We start from the raw sequence: 13,203 nt of genomic DNA, 5'->3' as shown, positions 1-13,203 counted from the left end.
CCGCCAAGGCTGTCGGCCTTGTGGACACCTGTTGACTCGACGCCCAGGGTACCACTGGCGGGGGAAACATGGCCGACTGTCGAGGGCCTCGCCACAGTTGCTGACGAGGCCGTGCTCCAACCTCTGGCTGCATAGCGTGAGGCGGTGTGGGACCTAGGTCAACAACCGCCCGCGTCTCCGCAGAACGACCAAAGAGTCCTTCCGCGGAAAGAGGAGCCCAAGAGGAGACTGCTCCAACCAGAAATGCCTATTAACAAGCGTTGATAGCATCCTAATCCTCCCCGCAGTTATAGCTTGCGACTGAGTCAAGATCTCTATAACACCAAAAACATGCTAAATGTTTTCAGCGTCGGCTGGTCCTGTAGCCCCACTACCCGACGCTAATGTGGACAGAAAAACAGTCAGCTGAGCCACAACACTGGCCGCCGCTAAATTCCATCCTGTAGCAGTATAACTCTCATCAGTCCATACTGCCACCTGCCGGGCCGACTTGCTCTCAAGCGTCGGCTTCCGGGTGGGACACCGCTCAACCCCGCCGGGGCACAGGATCGATGCTACCTGGCTCTCTAGCCACGGCACACCCGCCCTGCGCCCTGTTGTCAACCCATTCACCCGTAAAAAGGGTAAATAAGACTCAGCAAAACCCCCCACATTAGCTACCGACTGACCTTCATCAATGAACCGGTTAAGAGGAGGGAAAAGCAGTGACATCCCACGGCGGGGAACATTAAAACAGTGACCCAGCATTATAGCATTAGTGTTAGCAGCGCGCTCCAAGATCGCCTGGAAAACGTCCAACTCAGAGGGACGTTCACCAAAACATCCCACCCCTGGCGCCGACACACAACTCGGTTGTGTAACAAAACAACCAGCAGCATTACTAACACCAGCGTTAATGCCTGATGACACAGAGCCTACCTGTGTACGAGCCGGCTCGATAGCCAAACCTTGCACGCTGTCCCTCGATCTGCTGCCACAAGACGAGGAAACACCAGGATAGACCCGACGTGTCGTTGGAACATGCCGTGAAGATTCCAGGGGTAGGCAAATCTCCGGTAAGCACTCAACATTGCGCAATTTCTCTAAACTTTTCATTACACTAGTTCACAGGGTGCAAGCATCCGCCATGATGGAAACGAAATAGAGGAAGGGCGAGTGGTGACCACGCCTAGTGCTTTATAGTACGTCACTAGGGCGTAAGGCAGCAGTGAATGACATGATTTAGCCAACTACCAGCAGCCGGAGAACTAACAGCAGCAGAACTCGAGAACTACTAGGAATGTCTGATCACCAAGTGTGTCGGACTCTTACCCCATGTAACTTCACGGACTATAACCTATAATGTATGACATATATCTGTGTATACTGTATACTTGACTTTTTAATTTTTCTTTTGCCAAAGTATAAACAAAGTCTCAAGCGAACGCCTGTAGTATCGCGAGAGGTTAAGCGTTGGACCGTGACGTCAGAGGAGACACTCCAAGCTGCGCTTGAATGCACAGACTGGAGGGTATTCCGTGATAACACAGCCAATATTAACGAATACACTGAAACGGTGCTTGACTTTGTCTGTACTCTAGTAGAAGAAACAATCCCCTCTACCACAATTAGAATCTACCCAAATCAAAAGCCCTGGGTAGATAAATCCGTCCGTGAGGCTCTGAAAGTGCGCACATCAGCCTACAACACCGGGCTGGTGACAGGCAACATGGAAGAACACAAGACGGCAAGACACAACGTCAGGAGAGCAGTAATAGAGGCAAAACGGCGTTACAGGGATAAAGTTGAACTTTAGTTTGAACAGGCTGACTCTAGAGGTATGTGGCAGGGCCTCAGAACAATGACAGATTACAAAGGCACCTCCCTCAAACTGAACAGTGACATCTCCTTAGCAAATGATCTCAATTCCTTCTATGCGAGGTTTGAGGCTGTGAATTACAACACCAGCCTACAAACCACGGCAATGGGGGGGGGGGGGGGGGGGTCTGCTGATGGAGACTCAGTGTTCAGGGTAACAGAGCATGAGGTGAGACGGATCTTTAAAAAAGTGAATATCAGGAAGGCAGCAGGACTGGACGGCATCCCCGGCCGCGTCCTAAAAGTCTGTGCCGACCAACTGGCCCCGGTATTCACTGACATCTTTAACCTGTCCTTGGAACAGGCTGTCATCCCCACCTGTCTGAAGAAGTCCACCATCATCCCTGTACCCAAAAAATCGACGCCCGCTTGCCTCAACGACTACCGCCCTGTAGCCCTCACCTCCATAGCCATGAAGTGCTTTGAGAAGCTAGTGAAGGGCTACATCTGTTCCTCCCTCCCCATCAACCTGGACCCCCTGCAATTTGCATATCGCCCCAACAGGTCCACGGAGGACGCCATAGCCCATGTGCTGCACACAGCAGCATCACACCTGGACAAGAGGCAGGGGAACTATGTGAGAATGCTGTTCATCGACTACAGCTCAGCATTCAATACCATAGTCCCCTCCAAACTCATAGCCAAGCTCAGGGACCTGGGCTTGAACTATGACCTCTGCCAGTGGGTCTTGGACTTCCTGATGGGCAGACCCCAGGTGGTACGAGCAGGCAACTGCACCTCCTCATCCATCACGCTCAACATAGGGGCCCCCCAGGGCTGTGTTCTGAGCCCCCTCCTCTACTCCCTGTACACACATGACTGCGTGGCACAGCGGAACAACAACACAATCATCAAATTTGCTGATGACACAGTAGTGGTGGGCCTGATCTCTGCCAACGACGAGAGGGCCTACCTGGAAGAGGTAGAGAATCTGTCACAGTGGTGTCAGGAGAACTGCCTCTCCCTGAACGTCAGCAAAACAAAAGAGATTATTGTGGACTTCAGGAGGTCGGGGGTCAAGGACTACAGCCCCCTCAGCATCGACGGGGCACCGGTTGAGAGAGTGAACAGTTTCAAGTACCTCGGAGCCCACATATCCGAGGACTTGACATGGACCACACACATTGACAGTGTTGTGAAGAAGGCACGACAACGCCTCTACTTCCTCAGGCGCCTAAGGAAGTTCCAAGTCAGTCAGAAGATCCTTAGGAACTTCTACTCATGTACAATAGAGAGCATCCTGACTGGCAACATCACCTCCTGGTTTGGGAATAGCACTGCACAAGACCGTAGCAGACTACAAAGAGTGACACGTTCAGCCGAACGCACAATTGGAGGGGGGCTTCCCACCCTCCAGAACATTTACAACAAGCGGTGCAGGGGGAAGGCGAAGAGAATCATCAAGGACTCCAGCCACCCGAACAACTGCCTCTTTGAACTGCTGCGGTCAGGCAAGCGATACCGGAGTCTTAAGGCAAGCACAGAAAGACTCAGAAGAAGCTTCTATCCCCAGGCCATCAGGCTGCTCAACGAACAATAAACACTATGCAACAACCATCAATTGCACATAGCACACACACCCACACGCACACACTCACTTAAACAAACAACACACTGCAGCACCCACTCTCCACACTTTAGATCACACAAACACACTTTATATTTATTGATAAAGGATTTGCACTACAACTCGTACACCTACTGTAAATTGTACCTCATCCCATTTCTGCTTTGCACTATATAGTATTGTATATTAGTACACTGCATAGTATATTGTTATATGGTAACTCAGTTACGTCTATTATGCATCGAACATTCTACATATGTCTATACTGAACACTGTGACCTAATTTTTTACTTCTAATTTACATGCTATACTATGTTATTTTATTTCATACTTATCTTGTCTTGCACAGTCTCTGGAGCGTAACAGTAAGAAGCATTTTGTATAAAAGTATTCTGTACTTCTGTATGACAACTATTAAAGAAACTTGAACTTGAACTATATATTCAGATTTTATGTATTTTATACTTGTTCATATTCTTATATTCTGAAATTTTTTATAGAGTATGTGTGAGGTTCGCCTGTTCCCTGGACCTTTAATTCCCTGTCTCCTCACCTCACCAGCCCCCACCCTCGCGTTGTCGTTGTTGATTTATTGCATTCCCTGGTACTGTGAGGTTCGCCTCTTCCCTGGACCTTTAATTCCTGTTCCCTGGACCTTTTATTCCCTGTCTCCTCACCTCACCAGCCCCCACCCTCGCGTTGTCGTTACTGTGAGGTTCGCCTTTTCCCTGGACCTTTAATTCCTGTTCCCTGGACCTTTAATTCCCTGTCTCCTCACCTCTCCAGCCCCCACCCTCGCGTTCGTTTACTCTCGTCTGCTCTTCAGCAGCCCACACCCTTGGACTACCTTTCAGTATGTGTTTGATTGGTCCTTGCCGAACACACACTTCGAAGTCAAGTATCAATTACCATCACGCACCTGATGTGTGTTCTAATTAGCGCCCCAGTGGGCTTTAAATACCTCGATCTCCCCCCCAGTCCTTGTCGGGTCGTTCTCTATCTGTAAGCTCCTACGGGAGATTCCCTATCTGTATCTGTTCTGTATTCTGGATGCTGTTTCATCTCCGGCGTGAGACGAGGTGCCAGCCTTCGCCACCTAGCGCCGTCGCGCTTCGCTCTCTAATTCTCTACGGGAGGATGTGTCTCTCCGAGCCGGCGCGCTCTCCGAACTGGCGCGTTCTCCAAGCAGACGCGCACCACTCCAGACTCCGCGCTGATGCGCTCCTACAGCAGACGCGCTCCTTCAGCAGACGCGCTCCACTCCAGACGCGCATCGCTCTCTAATTCTCTACGGGAGGATGTGTCTCTCCGAGCCGGCGCGCTCTCCGAACCGGCGCGTTCTCCAAGCAGACGCGCTCCACTCCAGACGCGCATCGCTCTCTAATTCTCTACGGGAGGATGAGTCTCTCCGAGCCGGCGCGCTCTCCTCCAGACGTCTAGCCTGCGCGCTCCTACTCCATCCCTGTAAGCAGCTCTGCTCCTCGCTCTGTCCAAGGCCTTAACCCTGTTCTCTCTGTCCCTGTCTCCAGCCCGCCTCCGCGGGCCTCTGTCCCTGTTCCCCTCTCCAGTGCCCCAGTCCCTCGCCCTGTCCAAGGCCTTAACCCTGTTCTCTCTGTCCCTGTCTCCAGCCCGCCTCCGCGGGCCTCTGTCCCTGTTCCCCTCTCCAGTGCCCCAGTCCCTCGCCCTGTCCAAGGCCTTAACCCTGTTTTCTCTGTCCCTGTCTCCAGCCCGCCTCCGCGGGCCTCTGTCCCTGTTCCCCTCTCCGTTGCCCCTGTTCCTGCCCTGTCCTTGCCCTGGCCCTGTCCTTTAGCCCCTTAGCCTGCTCGCCTCTTAAAGGCACAGTGCCTATTTTCCCTAGTTCTTGTTTTCCAGTATTTTGTGTTCCCCCTTAAAAGGCACAGTGCCTATTTTCCCTAGTTCTTGTTTTCCAGTATTTTGTGTTCTCCCTTAGCCTTCCCCTTAGCCTGCTCGCCTCTTAAAGGCACATTGCCCTTTTTCCTTGTTCCAGTATTTTTGTGTTCTCCCTTAAAGGGACAGTGCCGCTTTTCTGTTGTATTCAATAAATGCCCAGTTCTTGGCTTACTCTCATACCTGTCTTGTGTTGTGCGATTGGGGTCGGTTACAAACCATAACAGTACGACCCGACCAGTCGACGACCCCAGCCAGCACAGACAGTGTATGTTGAGTTTGTCCTTTAGTCCCTGTTAGCCTTTGTTAGCTCCCCTGTTAGCTTCCCTGTTAGCTCCCCTGTTAGCCTGTTAGTCTCCCCTGTTAGCTCCCCTGTTAGCCTTTGTTAGTTCCCCTGTTGACTCCCCTGTTAGCTTCCCTGTTAGCTCCCCTGTTAGCCTGTTAGCTCCCCTGTTTAGTCTGTTAGTCTCCCCTGTTAGGTTCCCTGTTAGCCTCGTTAGCTCCCCTGCAGCTTGCCAGGCCTCTACTACCAGCATGGCCCCGGCTGCTAGCACAGCCTCTATGTTAATGCAGCCCTTGCAGCTAGCATAGGCCCTGTAGCTAGCCATGCCCAGGCAGCTAACCCGGTCCCTCTGCTTGGCCTCCACTTTTTGTGTAGTTTCCCCACTGCTAGGACTGCCCCTTCAGCTAGCAAGGTCAGTTTTCTCCCACTGCTAGGACTGCCCCTTCAGCTAGCAAGGTCAGTTTTCTCCCACTGCTAGGACTGCCCCTTCAGCTAGCAAGGTCAGTTTCCCCACTGCTAGGACTGCCCCTTCAGCTAGCAAGGTCAGTTTCCCCACTGCTAGGACTGCCCCTTCAGCTAGCAAGGTCAGTTTTCTCCCACTGCTAGGACTGCCCCTTCAGCTAGCAAGGTCAGTTTTCTCCCGCTGCTAGGACTGCCCCTTCAGCTAGCAAGGTCAGTTTTCTCCCACTGCTAGGACTGCCCCTTCAGCTAGCAAGGTCAGTTTCCCCACTGCTAGGACTGCCCCTTCAGCTAGCAAGGTCAGTTTTCTCCCACTGCTAGGACTGCCCCTTCAGCTAGCAAGGTCAGTTTCCCCACTGCTAGGACTGCCCCTTCAGCTAGCAAGGTCAGTTTTCTCCCACTGCTAGGACTGCCCTTTCAGCTAGCAAGGTCAGTTTCCCCACAGCTAGGACTGTCCTTCCAGCTAGCTTGTTCTCTCATGCTGGTCCAGCCCTGTCTGCTAGCCTAGCTCCGGCAGCTAGCGCAGCCTCTATGTTAATGTAGCATTACAGCTAGCATAGGCCCTATAGCTATCAGTGCCCTCTAGATACCCCTCAGCTCCTCTAGTTACCCCTCAGCTTTTCTAGTTACCCCTCAGCTCCTCTGGTTACCCCTCAGCTCCTCTAGTTACCCCTCAGCTCCTCTAGTTACCCCTCAGCTCCTCTAGTTACCCCTCAGCTCCTCTGGTTACCCCTCAGCTCCTCTAGTTACCCCTCAGCTCCTCTAGTTACCCCTCAGCTCCTCTAGTTACCCCTCAGCTACCCTAGTTACCCCTCAGCTACCCTAGTTACCCCTCAGCTACCCTAGTTACCCCTCAGCTACCCTAGTTACCCCTCAGCTACCCTAGTTACCCCTCAGCTACCCTGTCCCTTTGCTAGCCCCACTTTTGGTGTAGCTTCCCCTGCTAGCATGGCCCAGTAATTTTTTGTTTGTTGCCTTGGTTTGGTCCCCTGCCCCTCTGTCTGTATTTTTGGGTCGCCCGGTGGCTCCCGTGGAGGGGGGAGTACTGTGAGGTTCGCCTGTTCCCTGGACCTTTAATTCCCTGTCTCCTCACCTCACCAGCCCCCACCCTCGCGTTGTCGTTGTTGATTTATTGCATTCCCTGGTACTGTGAGGTTTGCCTCTTCCCTGGACCTTTAATTCCTGTTCCCTGGACCTTTTATTCCCTGTCTCCTCACCTCACCAGCCCCCACCCTCACGTTGTCGTTACTGTGAGGTTCGCCTCTTCCCTGGACCTTTAATTCCTGTTCCCTGGACCTTTAATTCCCTGTCTCCTCACCTCTCCAGCCCCCACCCTCGCGTTCGTTTACTCTCGTCTGCTCTTCAGCAGCCCACACCCTTGGACTACCTTTCATTATGTGTTTGATTGGTCCTTGCCGAACACACACTTCGAAGTCAAGTATCAATTACCATCACGCACCTGATGTGTGTTCTAATTAGCGCCCCAGTGGGCTTTAAATACCTCGATCTCCCCCCCAGTCCTTGTCGGGTCGTTCTCTATCTGTAAGCTCCTACGGGAGATTCCCTATCTGTATCTGTTCTGTATTCTGGATGCTGTTTCATCTCCGGCGTGAGACGAGGTGCCAGCCTTCGCCACCTGTCGCCGTTTTGCCTGGAGTGGGACACAGTACTGCGCTCTCTAATTCTCTATGGGAGGTATTCCAGTGTTCCACTCCAGACCCCGCGCCAGACGCGCACCACTCCAGACTCCGCGCTGATGCGCTCCTACAGCAGACGCGCACCACTCCAGACTCCGCGCTGATGCGCTCCTACAGCAGACGCGCACCACTCCAGACTCCGCGCTGATGCGCTCCTACAGCAGACGCGCACCACTCCAGACTCCGCGCTGATGCGCTCCTACAGCAGACGCGCACCACTCCAGACTCCGCGCTGATGCGCTCCTACAGCAGACACGCTCCTTCAGCAGACGCGCTCCACTCCAGACGCGCATCGCTCTCTAATTCTCTACGGGAGGATGTGTCTCTCCGAGCCGGCGCGCTCTCCGAACCGGCGCGTTCTCCAAGCAGACGCGCACCACTCCAGACTCCGCGCTGATGCGCTCCTACAGCAGACGCGCTCCTTCAGCAGACGCGCTCCACTCCAGACGCGCTTCGCTCTCTAATTCTAATTTTCCCTAGTTCTTGTTTTCCAGTATTTTGTGTTCTCCCTTAGCCTTCCCCTTAGCCTGCTCGCCTCTTAAAGGCACATTGCCCTTTTTCCTTGTTCCAGTATTTTTGTGTTCTCCCTTAAAGGGACAGTGCCGCTTTTCTGTTGTATTCAATAAATGCCCAGTTCTTGGCTTACTCTCATACCTGTCTTGTGTTGTGCGATTGGGGTCGGTTACAAACCATAACAGTACGACCCGACCAGTCGACGACCCCAGCCAGCACAGACAGTGTATGTTGAGTTTGTCCTTTAGTCCCTGTTAGCCTTTGTTAGCTCCCCTGTTAGCTTCCCTGTTAGCTCCCCTGTTAGCCTGTTAGTCTCCCCTGTTAGCTCCCCTGTTAGGTCAGTTTCCCCACAGCTAGGACTGTCCTTCCAGCTAGCTTGTTCTCTCATGCTGGTCCAGCCCTGTCTGCTAGCCTAGCTCCGGCAGCTAGCGCAGCCTCTATGTTAATGTAGCATTACAGCTAGCATAGGCCCTATAGCTATCAGTGCCCTCTAGATACCCCTCAGCTCCTCTAGTTACCCCTCAGCTTTTCTAGTTACCCCTCAGCTCCTCTGGTTACCCCTCAGCTCCTCTAGTTACCCCTCAGCTCCTCTAGTTACCCCTCAGCTCCTCTAGTTACCCCTCAGCTCCTCTGGTTACCCCTCAGCTCCTCTAGTTACCCCTCAGCTCCTCTAGTTACCCCTCAGCTCCTCTAGTTACCCCTCAGCTACCCTAGTTACCCCTCAGCTACCCTAGTTACCCCTCAGCTACCCTAGTTACCCCTCAGCTACCCTAGTTACCCCTCAGCTACCCTAGTTACCCCTCAGCTACCCTGTCCCTTTGCTAGCCCCACTTTTGGTGTAGCTTCCCCTGCTAGCATGGCCCAGTAATTTTTTGTTTGTTGCCTTGGTTTGGTCCCCTGCCCCTCTGTCTGTATTTTTGGGTCGCCCGGTGGCTCCCGTGGAGGGGGGAGTACTGTGAGGTTCGCCTGTTCCCTGGACCTTTAATTCCCTGTCTCCTCACCTCACCAGCCCCCACCCTCGCGTTGTCGTTGTTGATTTATTGCATTCCCTGGTACTGTGAGGTTTGCCTCTTCCCTGGACCTTTAATTCCTGTTCCCTGGACCTTTTATTCCCTGTCTCCTCACCTCACCAGCCCCCACCCTCACGTTGTCGTTACTGTGAGGTTCGCCTCTTCCCTGGACCTTTAATTCCTGTTCCCTGGACCTTTAATTCCCTGTCTCCTCACCTCTCCAGCCCCCACCCTCGCGTTCGTTTACTCTCGTCTGCTCTTCAGCAGCCCACACCCTTGGACTACCTTTCATTATGTGTTTGATTGGTCCTTGCCGAACACACACTTCGAAGTCAAGTATCAATTACCATCACGCACCTGATGTGTGTTCTAATTAGCGCCCCAGTGGGCTTTAAATACCTCGATCTCCCCCCCAGTCCTTGTCGGGTCGTTCTCTATCTGTAAGCTCCTACGGGAGATTCCCTATCTGTATCTGTTCTGTATTCTGGATGCTGTTTCATCTCCGGCGTGAGACGAGGTGCCAGCCTTCGCCACCTGTCGCCGTTTTGCCTGGAGTGGGACACAGTACTGCGCTCTCTAATTCTCTATGGGAGGTATTCCAGTGTTCCACTCCAGACCCCGCGCCAGACGCGCACCACTCCAGACTCCGCGCTGATGCGCTCCTACAGCAGACGCGCACCACTCCAGACTCCGCGCTGATGCGCTCCTACAGCAGACGCGCACCACTCCAGACTCCGCGCTGATGCGCTCCTACAGCAGACGCGCACCACTCCAGACTCCGCGCTGATGCGCTCCTACAGCAGACGCGCACCACTCCAGACTCCGCGCTGATGCGCTCCTACAGCAGACACGCTCCTTCAGCAGACGCGCTCCACTCCAGACGCGCATCGCTCTCTAATTCTCTACGGGAGGATGTGTCTCTCCGAGCCGGCGCGCTCTCCGAACCGGCGCGTTCTCCAAGCAGACGCGCACCACTCCAGACTCCGCGCTGATGCGCTCCTACAGCAGACGCGCTCCTTCAGCAGACGCGCTCCACTCCAGACGCGCTTCGCTCTCTAATTCTCTATGGGAGGATGTGTCTCTCCGAGCCGGCGCGCTCTCCGAACCGGCGCGTTCTCCAAGCAGACGCGCACCACTCCAGACTCCGCGCTGATGCGCTCCTACAGCAGACGCGCTCCTTCAGCAGACGCGCTCCACTCCAGACGCGCATCGCTCTCTAATTCTCTACGGGAGGATGTGTCTCTCCGAGCCGGCGCGCTCTCCGAACCGGCGCGTTCTCCAAGCAGACGCGCTCCACTCCAGACGCGCATCGCTCTCTAATTCTCTACGGGAGGATGTGTCTCTCCGAGCCGGCGCGCTCTCCTCCAGACGTCTAGCCTGCGCGCTCCTACTCCATCCCTGTAAGCAGCTCTGCCCCTCGCCCTGTCCAAGGCCTTAACCCTGTTCTCTCTGTCCCTGTCTCCAGCCCGCCTCCGCGGGCCTCTGTCCCTGTTCCCCTCTCCAGTGCCCCAGTCCCTCGCCCTGTCCAAGGCCTTAACCCTGTTCTCTCTGTCCCTGTCTCCAGCCCGCCTCCGCGGGCCTCTGTCCCTGTTCCCCTCTCCAGTGCCCCAGTCCCTCGCCCTGTCCAAGGCCTTAACCCTGTTTTCTCTGTCCCTGTCTCCAGCCCGCCTCCGCGGGCCTCTGTCCCTGTTCCCCTCTCCGTTGCCCCTGTTCCTGCCCTGTCCTTGCCCTGGCCCTGTCCTTTAGCCTTAGCCCCTTAGCCTGCTCGCCTCTTAAAGGCACAGTGCCTATTTTCCCTAGTTCTTGTTTTCCAGTATTTTGTGTTCTCCCTTAGCCTTCCCCTTAGCCTGCTCGCCTCTTAAAGGCACATTGCCCTTTTTCCTTGTTCCAGTATTTTTGTGTTCTCCCTTAAAGGGACAGTGCCGCTTTTCTGTTGTATTCAATAAATGCCCAGTTCTTGGCTTACTCTCATACCTGTCTTGTGTTGTGCGATTGGGGTCGGTTACAAACCATAACAGTATGCTTATTTTTATCTTTACTATAGTTTTATTGCCTATATTTATGTATACTATTACCATGCCCATACCTGTACCCCCCCCCCCCATACCTCATGCTGCTATGACTCCCGAATTTCCCCAAGGGGATCAATAAAGGAATATCTTATCATTATATTAGATGGCCGGTGTAAACTTCATGGAAATATCTACCAAGCCACAACCCTCTTTAACATGCAGTGCGTGCTTCTCTCCCCTCCCATATTAGACAATGAAAAATTACATTAACTTACGTTTGGCACTATCCATCCCATTTCGTCACTGTTGACCCCAAGGAGAAAGGGCACATTATGCACCTCGTGATTTTCCAAAAGCTCCATTGGAGACTTGACCAGAAACTGCGTGTCAACAGTCACCCCAAGCATCAGCATTGGATTCTAGAAAAGACAAGATGAGTAACTCGAGACGTGTTTGTATGCTGGACCCAGATAATTATGCAGAAAGAGTAACATGTGGGTATTAGGGATGCACCAATACAACATTTTCAGTTATGTTCATGACTTAATATGGTGGTCAATCTGTAAATATCTCTCAACATGATTATTGTCAGTATGTGAATAGGCAAGCTAAGGCTTTTTATTAGTGCTGTCAAAATTAATGCTTTAACTTTGGAGATTAATTAAATAACGCGTTACAAAAAATGTAACGCCGTTAACGCAGTTTTGTTTACTTCCTGTCGCGGCGGACCCATAACGTGTGCAGCCAAACTAGATAAAGCGAGCCGCCTGGTTAGAGGACAGTCACGCGCGAAGATGGACAAAGGCGTCATATTAAATATGGATCAGTGTGTAATATGGTTTTGTCTTGAACATTTGTATTTCACAGGAGAGAAACTATTCAAAGATCAAAGAAAGCTATTAAAATAGTCTTTGAATCTAAATATATTTTCTTTGTGTTGATTCTACATTAATTCCATGCTTTTACTCAAGTAAATATCTGTTACAAGTTTCGGTCTTAAGTAGAAAAATGTAATTGAAAAATGCGATTTTTAATCTAGATTAATTACAGAAAATTGTTAAAAAAAAATCATCTATTGACAGCGCTACTTTATATATATATATATTTATTATGAAGGCCACAAAATGGTATTCAGGACAGCCCCGATTTCTACTGACAAGACCCCAATTTCTCAGTGGTGATTAATAAAGAATAAATGATCAATCAATCAATACAATGCTTCTAGGGTCACTAAGCATTTGCATTCGAGTAAGCATTACATGGAAAAACCCACCTCTTTGTGGATCTTCACAATGTTGTCAACTGTCAACTCCATCACACATTCAGCAATCTTCTCCGTGGTGGAATTGTCACAGCCTAACATGGTTGCTATCATCTACAAGATGAGAACAATGAAGATGACTGTAAAAGGTTTTTATTTGTATACCGTACATATTTTAACATATTGTCTATCCTGGTTCCAACACCAACCTGTGCTCCAGGCAGAGGGTTGAGGTTAATGAGTAAATCCATTGCTGCGGTGCCACTCTCTGCTATGGCGCCATGGAACAAGCCCACAGACAACGGAGAGAGAAGCTGCCGGTAAAGAACAAGGAATCAGAGACAAAAAGAACAATAATAATCAAATCTAATAATATACTTTTCACAGAGAATAATCGAATAATCTATTTTCACACAGAGACTAATCTAATAATCTACTGTTCACACAGAGAATAATATAATCTACTTTTCACACAGAAAATTATCTAATAATCTAGTACTAAGAATCAAACCGAGAACCTTTAGATCAGACGACCGCTCCACCTCCTGAGCCATTTGCTTCTCAAGCCCTGGCCATTTGCTTCCCTAGTTGTGATTGGAGGATCGCGAAAACAGGGCTCGAGATAGGGTCAATTGA

The 13,203-nt window shown here is 51.6% G+C and overlaps 1 protein-coding gene across 2 annotated transcripts in view; it reads right to left on the bottom strand.

The window, feature by feature from the left end:
- ces2b (carboxylesterase 2b) overlaps window positions 1-13,203 on the bottom strand; it is a 111,467-nt gene that overhangs the window by 22,575 nt on the left and 75,689 nt on the right. For both annotated transcript variants that reach the window (XM_084334750.1, XM_084334751.1), the window contains 3 exons: window positions 12,777-12,881; window positions 12,580-12,681; window positions 11,582-11,725 (listed from right to left, as the gene is read on the bottom strand). In XM_084334750.1, the coding sequence (XP_084190876.1) occupies window positions 11,582-11,725; window positions 12,580-12,681; window positions 12,777-12,881 (351 nt within the window). The remainder of the gene's footprint in view (window positions 1-11,581; window positions 11,726-12,579; window positions 12,682-12,776; window positions 12,882-13,203) is intronic.

This window comes from Notolepis coatsorum (genome assembly GCF_963971535.1).
Source record: "Notolepis coatsorum genome assembly, chromosome: 18".
Lineage (NCBI taxonomy): Eukaryota > Metazoa > Chordata > Actinopteri > Aulopiformes > Paralepididae > Notolepis > Notolepis coatsorum.
Note: the sequence above shows the minus strand (reverse complement) of the source record. Positions and strands in the feature narration are given on the sequence as shown.